General features: G+C 37.1%; 1 protein-coding gene and 1 long non-coding RNA gene across 2 annotated transcripts; both read right to left on the bottom strand.

The window, feature by feature from the left end:
- Positions 1-10: 10 nt before the first annotated feature.
- LOC129419238 (uncharacterized) lies at positions 11-8,430 on the bottom strand. The gene is made up of 8 exons (XM_073853946.1): positions 8,401-8,430; positions 8,185-8,273; positions 4,286-4,357; positions 4,149-4,209; positions 2,886-3,074; positions 496-551; positions 275-363; positions 11-184 (listed from the first exon to the last, which is right to left on the bottom strand). Exons 1-8 carry the CDS (start codon positions 8,428-8,430, stop codon positions 66-68), a joined length of 705 nt encoding a protein of 234 aa, XP_073710047.1. The 3' UTR covers positions 11-65.
- Positions 8,431-8,437: 7 nt separating this feature from the next.
- LOC141349756 (uncharacterized) lies at positions 8,438-19,044 on the bottom strand. The gene is made up of 4 exons (XR_012357778.1): positions 17,950-19,044; positions 14,606-14,757; positions 14,374-14,469; positions 8,438-8,459 (listed from the first exon to the last, which is right to left on the bottom strand). It is a non-coding gene; the product is annotated as an uncharacterized lncRNA (long non-coding RNA).
- Between the last annotated feature and the right edge of the window lie 642 nt (positions 19,045-19,686).

Raw genomic sequence — 19,686 nt, 5'->3', positions numbered from 1 at the left:
TAAAAGAAGCCTCTCTTTGTGTTTTTATTACATAGGAACAGATTCATCATCAGCATCTAAACATTTTACAAAATTAAAGTCTTTTGTTGCAATGATGCATTCAGACTGCACTTCTTCCTCCATACGGTATGAGTTCTGAAGAACGACTGCATTCCTCTGATGGTCTTCATCTTCTCTTCATCAGCTACACAGATCAAAGCATCTTAATGTCAATGTGACCAATAAAACAAAATAAAACATTAACTAAAATGTGTGTGTGCTCACTTATACACACCTGTCTCTCTCAAACATTTATTCAAAGTTTCTTCTCTTCGTCTCTTTCTACCTGAGGTTAGCAGAACTGCGAGAGGTGGCATCAATATCCTGAACATAAGACACATTCACACAATAAACAGACATGTACATGTGTAGATCGATCATAGGCACGGTAAAAAATAAACTTGAATTGGAAAAAACAGAATCACTGTAACATGCAGAATAAATCAGACATTCAACCTCTCAGAGCTTCTGTCTGTCACGACCTTCACCAAATCACCTGCAGACACCTCATCCTGAATAAAAACACACAATACATCATTAGACTTAGAGTTTATTATCTCTCTCATGTGGTTTAGGGTGACAATTACATAGATGCAATGCATTTTCTACTCTACAAACTGTATATTGTTTTCCTCTTACCTACCCCAGTCCCTAACCCCAATGTCACAAAAACCTGTTGGCAGTCTTTAATCGATGAAAAACTACCATTTAGTTTTTTGAGCTGTTCAGTTTATGGGGACACTTCCTGTTTCCCCATAAACCATGTTTATAGCATAGCAAACATGTCAGTAGACACTATTCATGTGCCCGTAATCCACATAGTCCAACCCACACACAGTTTTAAATGAGTAATCTGGAACTGTTGTATCAGACAGCTGCGACTTCAGATGAAAAAATCTATTCTGTTAATTTAATAAAAATTGTTGTTTTATTGATGGAGCAAATCTAAAGTATCTGACCATGCTGTGTGTGAAATGTGTGTCAAAAGGCCTATTTCACAATATGGTGGCTTTGCCCGGAATATAATAATTGACTGACAGCTACTTGTTTTCTCCCCAACATGAATTTACTTGTCAAATAACAACAAAAGCAGATATTGTTGGTCTAGGTGTTAGTTGGAAAGGATGGAATAACATACCTATTAATTTGTGTCTGCTCCTGTTTATTGTAATGACAGGGGTCTTAGTCGAATGTGTGCACATTTTGAGAAATATTTACACATTTTAGTTCTTATTTCTTTGGAAAAGAAATAATAAGTCAGTCTAATTACAAACGATGCGATCTGACAATCTTAACACGGTGTGTGGCTTTGTTTTATTCCTCGATTGCTTGCATGCATGCATGGCTTTACTTGCTTGCGTTTAAATGCACATTTGATTTATTTGTGTCCAACCTGCACTAAAGACCCCGTTAAATCTCCTGGTCGCATTATTCAGGGTTAAAGGTCACATTCTTCCTGATCCCATTTTTCAAACTTTAGTTTGTGTATAATGTTGCTGTTAGAGCATAAATAACACCTGCAAAATGATAAAGGTCAAAGTTCACTGCCAGATTATATATTTTCTTAACGAAATTCCCCTTTCAAAGCCGAATGGCCGGTTTGTCAATATTACTGATATAACGTATAATATAACAGTACCGATAGGGGGCAGGTTTTCTCACAGATTTCAGGTGATCCCCTGGCTTTCTATGGCATTTTGCACCTTGTTCTCTTCATGTGTTTAATACTTATGCCCGGTGTCATTGCACTTTATTTATTATGACTCAACTTGTATACTTAAATGATGTTCTGATTTCTTTGTATAAATTCAATATTTGGCTTGATGGCTACATCTGGTGGAAATTTTGTGTCAATAGCCCACTTAGAAATGCTGATGTGTCAAATACTTATTTTCACCGCTGTATCATCAACACCTCCCTTTACACTGGCACATTTCCATCCGCTTTCAAGCAGGGCCTGGTCACACCACTGCTTTAAAAAAAAGTCACACTGAACCTCTCTCTTACTGACAATTACAGACCTGTGTCTCACTACTTCCGTTCATGGCGAAAACACTTGAGAAAGCTGTTTTTAACCAGGTATCCTCCTTTCTATCTCAGAATGACCTGCTCTATGACAAGCAGTCAGGCTTCAAATGCAACCACTGCACTGAAACAGCGCTGTTAGCAGTCACAAAAGCATTACAGCTAGCTACAGCAGAATCCAAATCCTCAGTTGTGATTTTACTAGATCTATCGGCAGCTTTTGACACAGTCAATCATCAGATCTTACTTGCCACCCTATCATCAATAGGTATCACGGGTATCTCTGCCCCAATGGTTCAAATCTTATCTCTCTGAGAGATCCTTCAGGGTGTCGTGGAGGGGTGCGCGGTCCACAGCTCACCAGATGATCACTGGGGTTCCTCAGGGATCAGTGCTTGGTCCACTCCTTTTTTCCATCTACACTAAGACCCTTGTCATTACAATAAACGCAAATTAATAGGTTGGTTTTGTATTTTATTTGAAATGTCCAGCTGTCATATATCTTAATAATAAGAAATGCTAAAAAATTATTTGTAACATTATTTGATCCTTTCCAAGTAACACATAAACCGACAATATCTACTTTTGTTATTTTTGACAAGTAAATTCATGTTTGGGAGAAAACAAGCAGCTGTCAGTCCATTATTATACTGAGTGGCGATCGTAGTGGGGCAACATGAAGTATGTATTTCCTACTTCCGGTCAAAGCCACCATATTGTGAAATAGGCCTATCTGTGTTGCACAGAAGCAACATCTCATTTACAGTACTGAACATCATCACTACTCCCTATAACAGCGAGCGTTGCATCCATAGACATACCTGCTCCCTGAAAGCTGTTTGTTCATGCGACCACACGGGATACTGCACTGGACTGTTGCACAGCTGGGATTGGCCAAAGTTATTCCAGAAGCCAGCAGACACGGGATACGCTGGGTACCTGTACCAGGATTGGCTGCTGTAGCTGTTACTGGTGGAGTAGACTGCAACAAATGATGTGACATCAGTCAACTGTTAAAAAAAAAAGATATGAGGAGCAGAGCCCAGGAAACAAGCATTTACAGAAATACATTTTCACCAACTTCACGACAAACGAACCTAATCAAATTATCAAATTTCATTCATAATCTTTATGCCATCGCAAACATTGAGGCGACAGTCAGAAGTTATTCAAGCTCTTTTTAAAAGATCTGTGAGTTGTTTGGCTTCAGGGAACATAAAGCTTACAGCCAGTGGCTTCTTTTTTGAGGGCTCAAAATGGGAAGCTTGTCAAAACATTATTTAAGCCCGTCACGTGTGTTGTCCGTCACGTGTGTGGCCCGTCATGTCAAAATACGTGCCCGCCGCAGACGCTTCAGAGCAGTTTAAAAGTGATGCTCACATTTGCTAGGTACTCGTTTAATCTCATGTGTAATCAGAGTTTAGTGTTAAGTCTGTGTCTTTTGTGAATGTGAGCGTCTCCTTTATCATAAACCCTTTCGATGCCTGTGCAGCAGGCACGTATTTTGACATGACGCATGATGCACACAGGTTCACATGATGCACCGAACCCATATTTTGAATTTGCGCCCCTTGGAAAAGAAGTCACCGGGCGCCACTGCTCACAGCAGCTGTGCAGGGAAAGATCGAGTCGATGATGTACTGAATGACATCATCCCTTTAACCCAGGGATGGGCAACCTCGGTCCTAAAGGGTCGGTGCCCCGCAGAGTCCAGCCCCAACGTTCCTCAGCACACCTGCGTAAAAGTTTCTAGTATGCCTAGTAAGACCTTATTTGGGTGCTTCTGGTGTGTTTAATTATGGTTGGAGATAAACTCTGCAGGACACCGGCCCTCCAGGACCGAAGCCGCCCACCCCTGCCTCAACCAGATGTCAGAGGTTTTACGGGCCCGCCATGAGTTCGGTGGAAACACGTGCAATCCGGCAGCAGCTCATAAGGTTTAAGCAACACACCTGTGGAAGCAGAGGGCGCATACGTGGACGTGACGTGAGCGTGTTTAGCCTGCACCTGAGCCAAAACAACAGCACGTTGGTAACGAGAGCATCACATGATCGACAGAGCCCAACTTTTTCAAACACACTCACCGTCTCCAGGAGATTATCACACAGTTTCTTCGGCGCCTCCAGTCCTGCTGCATTCGGGTGGCTGTGAGAAAGACATCACATGAGAAGCAGAGTCACAAAAAGAAGAAGAGCAGAGATTGCGGGCGGAGAAACTCTACCTAACGTACAGATGCAGCGGATCGAAAGACTCGCGGCGAGACGCCTGCTCGATGTATCCAGAACCTTTACCTCTGAGGAAAACACGAGCGCCCATCTCAGACTGAATGTGCTGTAGCTATGAGCCGGACCGCCCCTCTACATCGCTCATTCGCATTAAAGGATGGTTGCGATCGGTCCAGGCCTACAAATGAAGAGTTTCGTTGCAAAACGAGATAACCACCGTTTTTTAATTGTTCAGAAATCTCATTTTTTGGTTGTACATTCCAATTAATATCAATGCAACTGCAGTTGGTTTGTTTTGATTTAAACCTTCATAACTTAAAAAATACAGCTAAGTACCCTTATATACTTGTTTATAAATATAAAATCATAATATATATTGTTCATTATTTACCCATTGTTATTATTAACATTATTATCATTTGTATTTATTGTTATTATTTATACTAATACATGGATCTATACTCCCCTCCTCACTCTTCTATTTAATTAATTATCTATTTTAAAAAAAGTATAGTGTTATTATCATTATTATTACTAGTAGTATTATTGTTTTTGACATTATTATTGTTGTTTTTCTCATTTTCTCCCCCAAACACATTTCTGAGAAGAGGGAGAGACATTGATAATGTTATTAGTAGTATCAATTAATTATTATAATTATTAATATTGTACTGATTATAAACATATCGACATTTCATTCTTTTTTCCCCCATCTTCCTTCTGTCCCCAGTCCCCCCCCCCCCCTTTTTTTTCTCTCTCCTCTGATTTTCTGCCTGATGATGGTGGATGGATGTGGCATTGAGTTTTAGGAAATTGCCACCTGGTTGTCCCCATAATCTTTCCTCTTCTGTTCCCAGCCTCAGTCTGACCCAGCTTTTCCTCCGTTTATCATTATCATTATCATTATTATTATTATTATTGCTATTAACCAAAATATAGGGCAAGTGTGGCGTGTGTGCTGGCAAGGGCTTTACTATGACCTGGTTCGGCACTGCACATCACACTGTTTTTAATGCACTAAACACCAGTAGATTTCTTGATCAACATATTAATTCAGTATCAACCTAATATTACAAATATAACATAGGGTAAGTTTGACTTGTGTGTTGACCTGACCACTACCCGGGTCTGGATCTCCACTGCATGTCCATTTTTTTAAATGCACCACACATTAGAGGTTTTCATTTTTCATTTATCATTATTCAAACAAAACAGGGTAGGCCTGAGGTTGGAACTACCCTGTGGGACCATGAGGGGCTGCTCCTTGGGCCCGATGCCACATCTGTCCCCAATACCTCAAAACACACAAGGCTAGGTGCTTGTGGTGTATGTATTTTCCTCATCTTTCAACCCCTCTGTTTGTGCTACCTCCCCCCTTTTTATTTATTGGTATATATATATATATATATATATATATATATATATATATATATATATATATATATATATATTTATTATTATTATTATTATTTTCTTCTTTCTTTCTACCTCTATTCTAACCATATGAATTTATATCTAAATGTATCTATTAATTGGATTACCTACTGTTCAATGTGTATGCATTACTCTAAATATCCCCTCATTCTTTACACACACATATACTTACAACATATTATGTATGGGCAATGGCTGTATTTATTATTTGTTTGTCTTATCTGTTTTTTTTTTGTTTTTTGTTTTTTTTTCTGTTTTCCGTTTTGTTCTATTCATTGTTATTTACCACATGTAAATAGAGTCACTTTCTGTGTTTGCACTATATAAATAAAAAAAAAAAATACAGCTAAGTAGCACCATAAAACAAAATAATAACATGATAACATAATACTAAACATGTTTTGACAAAAATGTAAAAAAATTGATTTATCTCGTTTTGCAACGAAACTCTTCAAATATCTTTGTGTGCAAAACACTCTGCAACCAACAAAATGGCCACAGTCATCTACTCAGCCAATCAAACACATTACAAATCCTGATGCTCCGAAAGCCCAAATCTGTCTGACGACGGGAAACGGATCAAAGATCTGAAGTGTCATTCGTATGATTTGCTTAACACGAAACTTACAAATGTCAGCTAAACAGATATCATCAGATGTGTGAACATATGGAGCAATCGGCATTAAAACTAGAACCTTCGCAAGGGATTGAGCCAATCAGCTGCTTTCTTTGAGAAACTAACGGCAGTGGGGCAAATCCAACGATCCTTAGTGACGGAGAGGTGACAGTCATTACATGCTTACTGCAGGAAATTCAAAAGAACAGTATGTAGGATTGTGGCCAAAACTGGTACTGCAATCACACAACTGGTGGCCAATACACAAAATGACAACATAAACATCAGTTGAGGGCTGCAACTCCACTTTTTAAATGACAATATCCTGGCCAGACCACTGCTGTCAGTGATTTAAGTATTTGAAATGAAAATTATTTCTAAATGTCGAGTGACATATCAGGGCCATTTTATCATTAATTGATATATATTTCTTACATACTGTTCCTTTAAGCGTTAACCTTTCAAACATAACACATACTTTGCTTTAATGACAGCATTCTGGTAACGAAGAAGAAAGAAGCAGCTCATAACAATACTTACACAATACAGCATTTCTGTTATATAGTTTTCTGAAAAGTTAGACAAGGTAGTGGAGTCAGAAATGGTGTGTGCATGTGCCCGCGTTTATCACGTTGGAGAGAGAGCGAGAGACATCAGCACCACAGCATTCCCAACTTCCTTGCTTTAAAATAGTTGTAATTGGTTGTGTTTAGCTTCATGCATCACCACCAGAACCATCAAAGTGCCACGAGAGCGATATAAGAATTCATACAAAGAAGTTTGTTTTTGAATCACTCTCACTGCACTTTGATGTCATCCGCCTGTCAGTTCTTGCAGTGTCCGGGGAAGTACAACCGGGTTTCTGCTTATAGATGTAGGGCTGACAAATATTGCAGAAGCTACACCACATTTTAAAGAACGCATGCATGTTTTCTTAACATGACAATTAAAAATCAACACTGATAAAAATGTGCAACATTTCCCGTATACGTGACGTGCGACAAAGGTTTCAAAATGCTGTGCAGTGCAACGGAAAACGAGACGGGTGGTCACCCTATCAGAAAGAGAAGGTCAGGGGAGAGACTCATGTGCAACCATCACACAACATTAAAATAGTTGCTGATCATTTATCTAACATGGCTGTTTTGGCCAATGTGAACGTGTGAGCATGTATAGTGTGTGTGGGCGTTAGGTTTGTGTGAATGACTTGTCCGTTACGTCACCTGCGCACCTGTGTGGATGTGCTAATCAGCCAGGGCGGAAGGGAATCACTGGGAAACCAGAGGAGGAATTTAGCTGAGGAAGCCACACAGTTTTTCAACCTCAGCTGTGCGATAGTGATGGTTTTGTAGTCTGTTTGTCTTTAAACGTTTAAGTCAGTCGTTTGTATATGTTTTTAAATTTACATAATAAAGAATGAATTATACAACGATGGAGGACCTCATTTATTTGCAACAGCAAGAGTTGGAAAGGGCTTCAAAATACCTGTAGTGGCATTTTTTTTTTGTGGACAGATTGCCCCTACAATGGCAGCACATTATTAAAAATACACTTTAAACATTTTCTATAAATGTTTGTGTCTTGTGAAGTGCAAATACCTTTAGCTTATTCAAGGCAGAACTAAAGCAATTTTTCAACCCTTTCTTTTTAAAAGTATTAACATTTTGTCGAGCATGTGACCAAAGCTGATTCTGGGTGTTAGCAGATGCAGTGACTCCAGGTTGACATCTGAAGCCCAGAGTCGTTCTGTCTGCTGTTACTGTAGGAGGTTTGTATCAGCAGAGATCGCACACTTGACAGATCCCGCCTTCTATAACCCCACACACGCGAGGTGCAGGTACGTACCCCTGAGTGAGGAGGGGGCGGCTTGTGTCCAGGAATCGTGGGAATGTTTGGGGGTCGGGTGTCGGCCGCTGCAAGAGGTTGACGGTACACTGGGACGGTGGGCATCACAAGAGGTTGTAGCCCATTTGATAACCGCAAAACGTCCTCCGAGATGATTTCCTTTATTCTTGCAACAGCATCTAATGGGAGAAAACAATATTTCAACTCAATAACAACATCCTGGTGGGAAATATTACAGAAAATCATTTAAGATATGGAGATACAGACGCCTCGCTCTAAACACAGAATGACAGTTAATGCTCACACATTTTGGGGCGGTTTCCCGTACAGGGATTAGACTAGTCCTAGACTAAAATAAATGTAAGAGCTGTCCAAACTGAAAACAACTTGACCTGACATATCTAAAAATACATCAGTGCCCTTTGTTTTGCCTCAAAATGCACACAAGTAATGTTTTTAGTAAGGCATGTTTGTTAAAACTAGTTATATTTCCTAATTAAACTAAGGTCTAGTCCTGGTTTAAACTAATCCCTGTCCGGGAAACCACCCCATAAAGTGGCAAGAAAAAGTATGTGAACCTTTTGGAATTTCAAGGTTTTCTGAATACATTTGTCATAAAATGTGATCTGATCTTCATCTAAGTCAGGGATTCCCAAAGTGTGGTGCGCGCACCCTCAGGGGTACGCGAGCTGCCCACAGGGGGTGCGCGAGAGGAAAAATGTAATGGCGGTCTGTTTCTTTAAGTGGGATTTTTCCATACAATAAATAAATAAAAAAATGAACAGTAAACATTTCCTTTGTAATGCTTTTATTTTAAATAAAAAACTATAATTAATTAGTTTTTGATAGAAACGTAGAAGACAGCTGCTGTCTTTTTCTACGCACTGCTCTTCTGTTATGCACTGCAGCCACTATATGCGTGCCAACTCGTTTCATTCATTCCATATATATTATAAATATGCTTAACTGGCTGAAATCAGGGAAACTGTCAAGTGTGGGACGTCTTATGATAAAGTTGTTCGTCACGAAGGAGGAGAGGGACCAAGAGAGAGAGACTTTTTATAGCAAAAATAGAAATAATGAAATGTGACGAGACATGGACACGTCTAATGCACAGGATACGCGAGCAATGTGTTTTCATGTATGGTAAAGAGACCGCCAATGAATTATATAATGAAATACATAAATACTTACAAAGACACTGTAGAGAACTTATTAAAAGCTTTCATTTAATTTTGTTTTAAACTTGAGCTGTTATAATGAATCTGCAAACTATTATACACCTTTTGCGCGAACAGTAAAGGCTTTTGTGAATGATGGGTCTGCACGTTACGTACGCATCTAGGAGAGCGCACTGGTAAACATGAGGAAACTCTCATATATCATCGATTAGCTGACGGCAGTAAGTGTACGTTTTTTACCATTGTAAACTCGAATGGCATCTAAATATCACAGTGGTTAAACGCATACACGGGGCGCGCATAATCTACGCTGAGCGAAGCTGTGTCTGGTCGTAGTTTCAGATGGTGCAACACGCGTAAATATTTTTCACAATGTCAGACGTAGCTAAGCTCGACGTAGGACTAACACCCAACTTCTTAGCTGTTGCAACCGGCCCCTGGTTATTTGCGCATGATTCAACATGAGTCTTTAAAAACAAATCTTTTTAGCGTTTTTTTTTTAAGTGGGGATTGGGGGTGCGCCAGCCCGGTTGGGACATAGAAGGGGGTGCGCATGAAATAAAGTTTGGGAACCCCTGCTCTAAGTCAAGGGTAAGGCACAAAACAATTTTGATCTTTCATGTCTTTATTGAACACACTCATTCAAAATGTCAGTGGACAAAGTAAGTAACCCCTTAGAATTAATAACTGGTTGGCAGCAATAACCTTGACCAGGTACTTCCAGTAGCTGTGGATTAGACCTGCACATCGAGGAGGAATTTTATCCCATTTTTCCTGGCAGAACTGCTTTATCTCTGTCATCGTGTGTTTGGGCCTTCTTCAAGTCAATCTATAGCATCTCTATTGGGTTGAGGTCTGGGCTCTGACTCCAAAAGGCAGATTTAGTTTTTCTGAAGCCATTCTGTTGTGGTCTTGCTGCTGTGTTTTGGGTCGTTGTTCTGTTGCATCCCCCACCTTCTACACAGTACAGACATTCTCACATTATCCTGAAGCATTGTCTGATATACTTGGGAATAAGGATGCATATCAATTAATCGCGATTAATCTATAGCAGAATAAAAGTTTTTGTTTACATCATATATGTGTGTGTACTGTGTATAATAACTTTGTATAGTTAAATGCACACACATGCATGTATATATTTAAGCAATGTTTACATGTGTATATACATTTGTATATTTATGTATTTATGTATAAATATAAATACTTAATATATAAATATATTTTTTTCTTAAAATTATACATGCATGTGTGCATATTTATATATACATAATTATTATACACAGTTCACACACATATATGATGTAAACAAAAACTTTTATTCTGCTATAGATTAATCGCGATTAATTGATATGCACCCCTACTTGGGAATATATCTTCCCCTCTGTGATTCCAAGCTGGTCGTTCCCTGATCATGTTTCCTCCACCATACTTTACAGTTAGTATGATGTTTTTATGATGATATGTCGTGCCCTTTCTACGCCAGATGTAGCGCTGTGTGTTTTTTCCAAATAGTTTTTGTAAATAAATCTTCATCAGTCCACAAAACATTTTGCCAATACCGCTGTGGAGTGTCAATGTGCTCTTTTGCAAACTTCAGGTGTGCAGTAGCTGTAGTCCATACCTCCAAACGTATTATCTTAACCAGACTCCATGTGTGCTAAAACCTTAAGGGGTGGTTTCCCAGACAGGGATTAGACTAGTCCTAGACTAAAATAAATGTTAGAGCTGTCCAAACTGATAACATCTTACACTAACATATCTTAAAATACATCAGTGCCCTCTATTTTGCCTCAAAATGCACAAAAGTAATGTTTTTAGTAAGGCATGTGTGCTTAAACTAGTTATTTTTCCTAATTAAACTAAGGCCTAGTCCTGGTTTAAGATAATCCCTTTCCGGGAAACCACCCCTAAGGGTTCACATATTTTTCCCCACAAGCACTATGAGGTTTTTTGGTTGTTCTCAATAAAGCCATGAAAGATCAGATTTTTAGTTATTATTTTAATTAGATGCATTCTGTTTGTTACGGCGCCCTTCTGGTCACCCCCTGGAAAAAAGAAAACAATCCGTGATCACGGTTTTGTAATTCGTCCCCTCAGTTTATAAACCGTACTCACGGATTATTAAACTGTTCCCTCAGTTTTACAAACCGTGCGCTCGGATAAATAAACCGTACGCACGAGTTAACAATCCGTGCTCTTAGATTTGTAAACCGTACCCTCAGTTTTTGCAATCCGTACCCACGAATTTATAAACCGTGCGCACGCTTTTGCAATCTGTTCTCACAGTTTTGCTAACTGGATTTGTAGCCCCTCCCTCATTTTAGAAATCGCTATTCATTCTTATTCATTCTTTCCAAGTTTCCTATTAATGTTTGATATTTTCGGAAATTAATAAAGTTTAAACCGTGTTAAGCTGTTTTATACGTTCCTAACTGGAAACGTGCTTTAATATTTACGAAATATTTTAATCGGATGCTACAGTAAACAGATATCTTTGTGTAAAATTAACATATGTTATTTAGATTTATTCATCAAATAAAATAAATATTTAACTAACAAATGATTTCTACATATCCTATATATTTTAATCAATATACTTAGGCTTGCTATATATTTTCGTTTTTAATTGCTCATTTCAAATTCATATTTTATGTATTTAACATCAACTTATTAGGTAAGATTAAAAGATTATTAAGAGCTGCACAATTATAAACATATAAGTTTTATATACCTATAATTCTTAATTATTGTAAATCAATATTATTTGCATTTAACATCAACTTCATGCCAAACTTTTATTATGATTTACTTAATTTTTTGGTGAAACATTTTTACATTATGTTTATTATCTGAGCTAATGTAAGCAAAAAAGTAGTTAGAAATTAAGTAGATCACATGTTAATTTAAGGATCAATGAGAAAATAATCATCAAAGGAAACTTCTGGGATGACAAACATGAGAGAAACTCTTTAAAAAATCCAGATAAGTTTGGAGTTTATTAATATTTAAACTTAAAATTTGTACTTTTAATTAAATATTGTCTTTGTCCTTGCGTAAAGTTTTTTTATCTGAATACTTGAAGTTATACTGTTATATTAACTGGGTAACAGCTTTCTGTGCAAATACTGCTAGAATAATCGTGACTATTTGTATTGTACGTATTTATTTAGGTCATCAACGTGTTAAAATAGCTGTGCTCTTTGAAATGTGTGTAAAAGAATCAATTTCTGGTCATATTTTTAATGCACAATGAGCGGGTATATGAGCCACACTCTGTAAAACATTTACTATGATTTATTCAATTTTTGGTAAAACATTTTATACTTACAAATACTGAGTAAATTTGAAAGCTTTAAATCTGGTATTAACAATAATTAAATTGATTTCCTATTAAAAATAAAATTGAGTAAAAATAAGTAATTGCAAATGTTAAGTAGATGTAGCTGTTTTTTATGAATTTTATTTCAATAAAAAATGAGTTGAATTTACTTAATGTAAAGTGAATTTATTTCATACCATCCTTTATGAACGATGAACAAAGCAATTGTACACAATTATTTAATTGAACATTTATTTACACATGACATAACTCTACAGTCATCATGAAACTCCAAAAATGCCAAACAGTACATGTTACAAATACAATGAGCTGAATAAACTCTGAGAGGTTGCAGAATCACTTCTTTATTCCAGACAGGTGGATCAGCAGAATCCTGCACCTATATTGTAAATGTAATTACTCATACTCCACACTTACCAGGATTTTTGAGGAGATTCGGAGATGTTTATTGTCTGCAAAAGACACAATTTCATCTGCTGCTGAATAAAACCCGTTTGCTTTGTTGATTTTTAAATTAACACGTGTTCTACTTTGTTTGCCTATATTTACTCAAATAATAGGCTACAATGTAAAAATGTTTGATTGTCGATGTTATGTTGATGTTAAACATAAAATATTAATTTTAAATGAGCAATTATTATTATAAGTTTTAAAACGTGTAAATATTTAAGTGTGAAATTCTCAAATATATTGATAATCAGATATAATAATATTGATTTACAATAATTAAGAACCATATGTATATAAAACCCATATGTACACAATTGTGCAGCTCTCAACAATCCCCCAATCCCACCCAACAAGCTGATGTCAAACACACAAAAGATGAACTTGAAATGAGCAATCAAAAACGAAAATATATAGCAAGCCTAAGTATATTGATTAAAATATATAGGATATGTAGAAATCATTTGTTAGTTAAATACTTATTTTATTTGATGAATAAATCTAAATAACATGTTAATTTTACACAAAGATATCTGTTTACTGTAGCATCCGATTAAAATATTTCGTAAATATTAAAGCACGTTTCCAGTTAGGAACGTATAAAACAGCTTAACACAACTTTATTAATTTCCGAAAATATCAAACATTAATAGCAAACTTGGAAAGAATGAATAAGAATGAATAGCGATTTCTAAAATGAGGGAGGGGCTACAAATCCAGTTAGCAAAACTGTGAGAACAGATTGCAAAAGCGTGCGCACGGTTTATAAATTCGTGGGTACGGATTGCAAAAACTGAGGGTACGGTTTACAAATCTAAGAGCACGGATTGTTAACTCGTGCGTACGGTTTATTAATCCGAGCGCACGGTTTGTAAAACTGAGGGAACAGTTTAATAATCCGTGAGTACGGTTTATAAACTGAGGGGACGAATTACAAAACCGTGATCACGGATTGTTTTCTTTTTTCCAGGGGGTGACCAGAAGGGCTCCGTAGTACGTCAATACACTTGACTTGGACGAAGATCAGATCACATCCTTTTTCTTGCCACTGTATATACACACACACAGCATTCAACAGATACGTACGGGCTTGTGGCGCCACATTTCTCAGCATCACCCACACAAATGCACCACTGAACTGACGAATCTAAAACACAACATACACGTCTGCAAGTAAAGGTGTGTTTAAAAACAACAGATCAATGAAAAAAGTCTTACCGCATCTCATCTCATTGTGTCACACCTCTTCCTGAGTTTTGTTTGAAGTCAAAAGATTCCTGCAGTTTATTGGCACGTCATTAATATCAACTTCAGCTACGACGACGTAGACGTTGCAAACAGGACAGGGAGCAATGAGCGGAACATGAATAAAGCAAATAAAGTTTCAGCACAATGGCATTTATTATTAAAGTATCACGCGCTTCTGTCACAAACACAATAAAACACTCACTGTGATCCTCCGGACGACATCAACACATAAAACAATAAAAAACAGAAACTTTTAACTCAAAGCTTGATGATCACTTCTTCTTCTTCTTCTTCTTTAGTGTTTAACTGGCGGTTGGCAACCAACTTATAGGAGCATTACCGCCACCGACTGGACTGGAGTGTGGATCAAGATATACATACAGAAAAAAAAAAAAAACCTCTATATTCTCTTATTTAATTCACATTCTTTAATAAACTTAATAACATAATCGTATATATTGTTTGCTGTTTTCCCTAATATTCCTGATAATGTAAAATCAAAGTGTTTAACATTCTGTAATGATTGAATAAGGCGATTCCTCTCCTCATTATATTTTACACATTGAAACAAAACATGTTCAACTGTCTCTTGCTGATTGCAATGTATACATTCTCCAGTTGGGTGCTTTCCAATTCTATATAATGTACTATTAAGTCCAGAATGTCCAAGTCTAAGGCGAGTAATGATATTCCCCTCCCTTCGTTTCCTATTCTCCTCTCTCCCATCATCAACTGTTTCTTGTATATTATATAAATGTCTTCCTTTATCATGTTCGTTCCAGTATCTCTGCCAAGCTGTTTTTGTATACATTCTAATGTATAATTTTGCTTCTGTTTTACTCAATGGAATATGAAGGTCTATTTGTTCTATTCTTAAAGTTTGTTTAGCCAGAATATCCACCATCTCATTTCCCTCCACACCAGAATGAGCAGGGACCCAAACGAATTGCGTAGACATGCCTTTAACTTTCATGTTATATATCTTACAGAATATTTCGTAAACAATGTCCATCCTTATTGAGGACCTGCATGATCTTATACTTTCAAGTGCTGAAAAACTATCAGATGCAATGACAGTATCATTTACACCTTTCTCTTCTATCCACTGTATAGCCAATAAAATTGCCACTAGTTCTGTAGAATATACTGACACATGGTTGGTTACTCTTTTCTTAATATAACATTCATACTTTGGTATACTGCTGCACCTGCAAAACCTGTATGAGGATCTTTGGATCCGTCTGTAAATAAAATTAAAGACTGAGGGAAATTACTTTCAAAATACTTTTGTACTATGTACCATGTAGGTAGTTGATTTGAATTCTCTTTTAATTCCTGTTTGACATTTAAGTCAACATTTGGCACTGAAAACAACCAAGGAGGAATAGGGGAAATTGCAACTGTGCTACTATACTGTAATTGATGTAATCCTAAATTGTTTGCTTTTGCATTTCCTATCCACCCGAAACTTGTAAAATTTTTCTCATTATGTTCCCAGCAATCTTTTAATATGTTTTTAGCAGGATGCTCTTCATTATGTCCTTGGAGATTTACCCAGTATGCCATCATCAATTTCTCTCTCCTGATTCTTAATGGCATTTCTCCCATTTCTACCTGCATTGCTGATACCGGGGAAGATTTAAATGCCCCACTACAGATTCTCAGGGCCTGGGCTTGTAATACATCTAATTCCTTAAGATTGGATTCTGCTGCAGACATGTAAGCTATACATCCATAATCTAGAACTGATCTCATGAGAGCCCAGTATATGTTTTTCAGAGATGCTCTACTTGCTCCCCACTCCTGTCCTGATAAACATCTGAGTATGTTGATGACCTTTTTACCTTTATCCTTAATTTTATTCAAATGAACTTTCCATGTCAATTTGTCATCAAACCATACCCCAAGAAATTTGACCACTTTAACTTGTTCCAATTGCTGCCCATACAAATTCAAAGAAAGAGGTGATCTTTTACGCCCCCTTGTAAAACAAATAACTTGTGTTTTTGCAACGGATAACTTAAAGCCCCAATTATTGGTCCACTTTTCAACTTCATTAATTGCTTCTTGCATTTTCTTATTAACATATGTTACATTCCGGCCCCTAATCCATAAAGCCCCATCATCTGCATACATCGATCTCCCTATATTTTGTTCAACCTGAGAAAATATATCATTAATCATTATGTTAAATAATAGTGGACTACACACACTACCTTGCGGAGTACCATTTTCTGCAGTATATACTTTGGAATATTCTTCACCTACCCTCACTTGTATTTTCCTATTATATAAAAAATCCATAATCCAATTATATGTTCTACCATTAACTCCTAAAGATTTCAATTTAATCAGTAATCCTTCCTTCCAAAGCATATCATATGCCTTTTCTACATCAAAGAAGACTGCTACTACTACTTCTTTGTTGGTCTGTGCTTTCCTTATGTCTGATTCTAGGCACACAATAGAATCCATTGTATTCCGACCCTTACGAAACCCACTCTGATATTTAGACAGAAGAGATTTACTTTCTAGGAAATATGTTAATCTCTCTGTGACCATTCGTTCCATGATTTTGCATAAATGTGAAGTCAATGCAATTGGTCTATAGCTAGTTGGATCTGATGGATCTTTACCTGGTTTAAGAATGGGGACTATTATTGCTTGTTTCCATACAGAAGGTAGTTTTCCTGTTTCCCAACTTAGATTAAACAGATTTAATATTATTCCCAACGTACTATCCGTCATGTGCGCCAACATCTTATAACATACCCCATCTTTCCCTGGAGTAGTCTGACGAGCTCTCATTATTGCTCTTTTTAACTCAAACATATTAAGTGATAAATCTATTGAATTTTCTGACACATAATTTTTCTCTAAAATATTTGGATGCTCTCTTAAGGTTCTACTCCTACTCTTCTTTGCCTCTACTGAAAGATTATCAGAACTATGAACCTTAAGAAATGTTTGTACCAAGAGATCAGCCTTATCTTGGTTGCTGACAGCCATCACACCTCCACTACTCATCACTGGCAATTCATAACTTCTTCTAATTCCTCCCATTCTTCTTATCATGCCCCATATATCTGATAATTGTACTTCTCTTCCAATACTACTACAATATTGCCTCCAAAATTGCCTTTTTTGTATTTTAATTGTTCTCCTTACTACTGCTTGAGCCTTTTTATACTGAATCAAAGCCTCATGAGAATGATACTTTTTAAGTTTCCTAAATGCTTTATTTCTTACTTTTATAGCTTCTTTACAATATTCATTCCACCATGGTACACTCTTGGAACCCTTTGCTCCTGTACTTTTAGGTATTATTTCCTCAGCCAACTGAATAATTTCATTAACTATTTTATTATTGAATACATCTATATCCTTTCCTTGTTCCTCTCGAAGAGTCATTATTCTTGTTTCACATATTTCCTTAAACACTTCCCAATCTACATTTTCCAATTTCCATCTAGGAATTCCCTTTCCTTTTTCAAAACAGATTTCAGTGCCAACTTTAATCACTATCGGATAATGATCACTACCTACCGTAGAATCTTTATGCACACTCGCTTGATGATCACTTCACTAACACAGAGCTTAAGAAAATCTCCTGGGGAAGTGACGTCACGATCGCGTTCTTTCTTGTGCCTACGATCAGCAGTGCCGCGCGCTCCCAGCGGTAATAGAGGGTATGCACATGACGTCACCGTCAGCGATAGGGACTGCGGTTACGCCCACTGAGTGGCACGTCTAAATGAGACACAGCTGTTGTGTGATAGACTGTACTAACAGAATAACTTAAATCTTTCTCTTGCATAAGTCTCACATTTTAGTAATCCATGTTCAACTGTTTCCATATTTTCCGAACTACATTTTTCACAATACCCAGTCTGGTGTTTCCCAACTCTGACCATACTTTAATTTAGTTAACAATGGCCAATGTGCATTCTTGAAATTAAAACATCCTTCCTCCTATTTCCAATGCTTCTTCTTTTTAAACCAACTGTTCTTTGAATGTTGTATAAATGTCGACCCTTGTTTCCACTGTCCCATTCCTTCTGCCATTTCTTCCTTATTTCTTTAGCTATTATACTTTTTATCTCATTCTAACTCAATGCAATTTTAATATCAACTTCTGGAAATTTTATGGCCTGTTTGGCTAACGCTATCCACCACTTTATTTCCTTCCACCCCAATATGAGCTGTTGTTGTGTATATAAAAGACTTTGTAGTATTTCATAAATGAAGTCAGTGATGATAAATGATAACACGACATCTAAGGAAGGACCTTAAAGGTGCAGTGTGTAATTTTAAGAAGTATCTCTTGATATAAATGCAAAATATTATACAAAACTATATGATCAGGTGTGTATAAAGACCTTTCATAATGCACCGTTATGTTTTTATTACCTTAGAATGAGACGTTTTTATCTACATACACCGAGGGTCCCCTTCCATGGAAGTCGCCATTTTGTGCCGCCATGTTTACAGAAGTCCTTAACGGACAAACTTTTTTTTACAAAGTTGTCTGAACACCTCTAACGTCAGCAGGAAATGTGACGTTTCTTACCATACTTTAAAAATTCGGTTGCTAACAGGAGTTAACTTACAGGCTGTGAGTCAAAGCAGGAGGAATTATGATAATGTATTATGAGCACTTTACTACATCACCAATTTAAGTAAACTGTTGACTACAATCCGTATGTTTGCTGCAGACAGTCCAAGGAAAGAGATTTATGTTGGAGACGATAACTCGCATCATCGTTTACTTTAGGATATGTACCTTTTGCATATGTTAGCATGTGAAATTTAAAAACTTTAAAACTAATCTTAAATGTGCAGGATGTACATTTTAGGAGGACCTCTTGACAGAAATGCAATCTAATCTACATAACTATATTATCAGTGATGTATAAAGACCTTACATAATGAACTGTACTGTTTTTAGAACGAGCTGTTTTTATTTCCATATACACGGCAGGTCCTCTTACTTAGAAGTCACTGTCATGTTTCTACAGTAGCCCTAAACAGACAAACTGTTCTAGAGAGTGCATTTCATCACTATGTCATCTCAGATGATGACATGTTTGTCCTGTGGCTGCTACCGTAGCTTCTCTGTGTGCTTCGAAAGGGAGGGTGAGCAGTGGATTGAGCCGTTGGTTGCGTTTGCCATCTCACCACTAGATGCCACTTAAATCTACACAAAGCACCTTTAAATAGTGGCAAGAAACTTACCGTAACTCTCACTGATGTCATTGTTCATTATAGTGTTTGTGAGAGACG

The sequence above is a fragment of the Misgurnus anguillicaudatus genome, chromosome 15 (genome assembly GCF_027580225.2).
Source record: "Misgurnus anguillicaudatus chromosome 15, ASM2758022v2, whole genome shotgun sequence".
NCBI classification, from domain to species: Eukaryota; Metazoa; Chordata; class Actinopteri; order Cypriniformes; family Cobitidae; genus Misgurnus; species Misgurnus anguillicaudatus.
This window is presented reverse-complemented; position numbering and strand designations above follow the sequence as displayed.

Excerpts from the sequence above, each read along its gene's own strand:
- LOC129419238 (XM_073853946.1), bottom strand. The coding sequence starts at position 8,430 with ATGATTTTCTGTAATATTTCCCACCAGGAT. Across the intron at positions 4,358-8,184 it reads CGCCCCCTCCTCACTCAGGG|AGGTAAAGGTTCTGGATACA; the intron begins GTACGTACCTGC and ends TGTTTTCCTCAG. Across the intron at positions 185-274 it reads TAAATGTTTGAGAGAGACAG|CTGATGAAGAGAAGATGAAG; the intron begins GTGTGTATAAGT and ends TGATCTGTGTAG.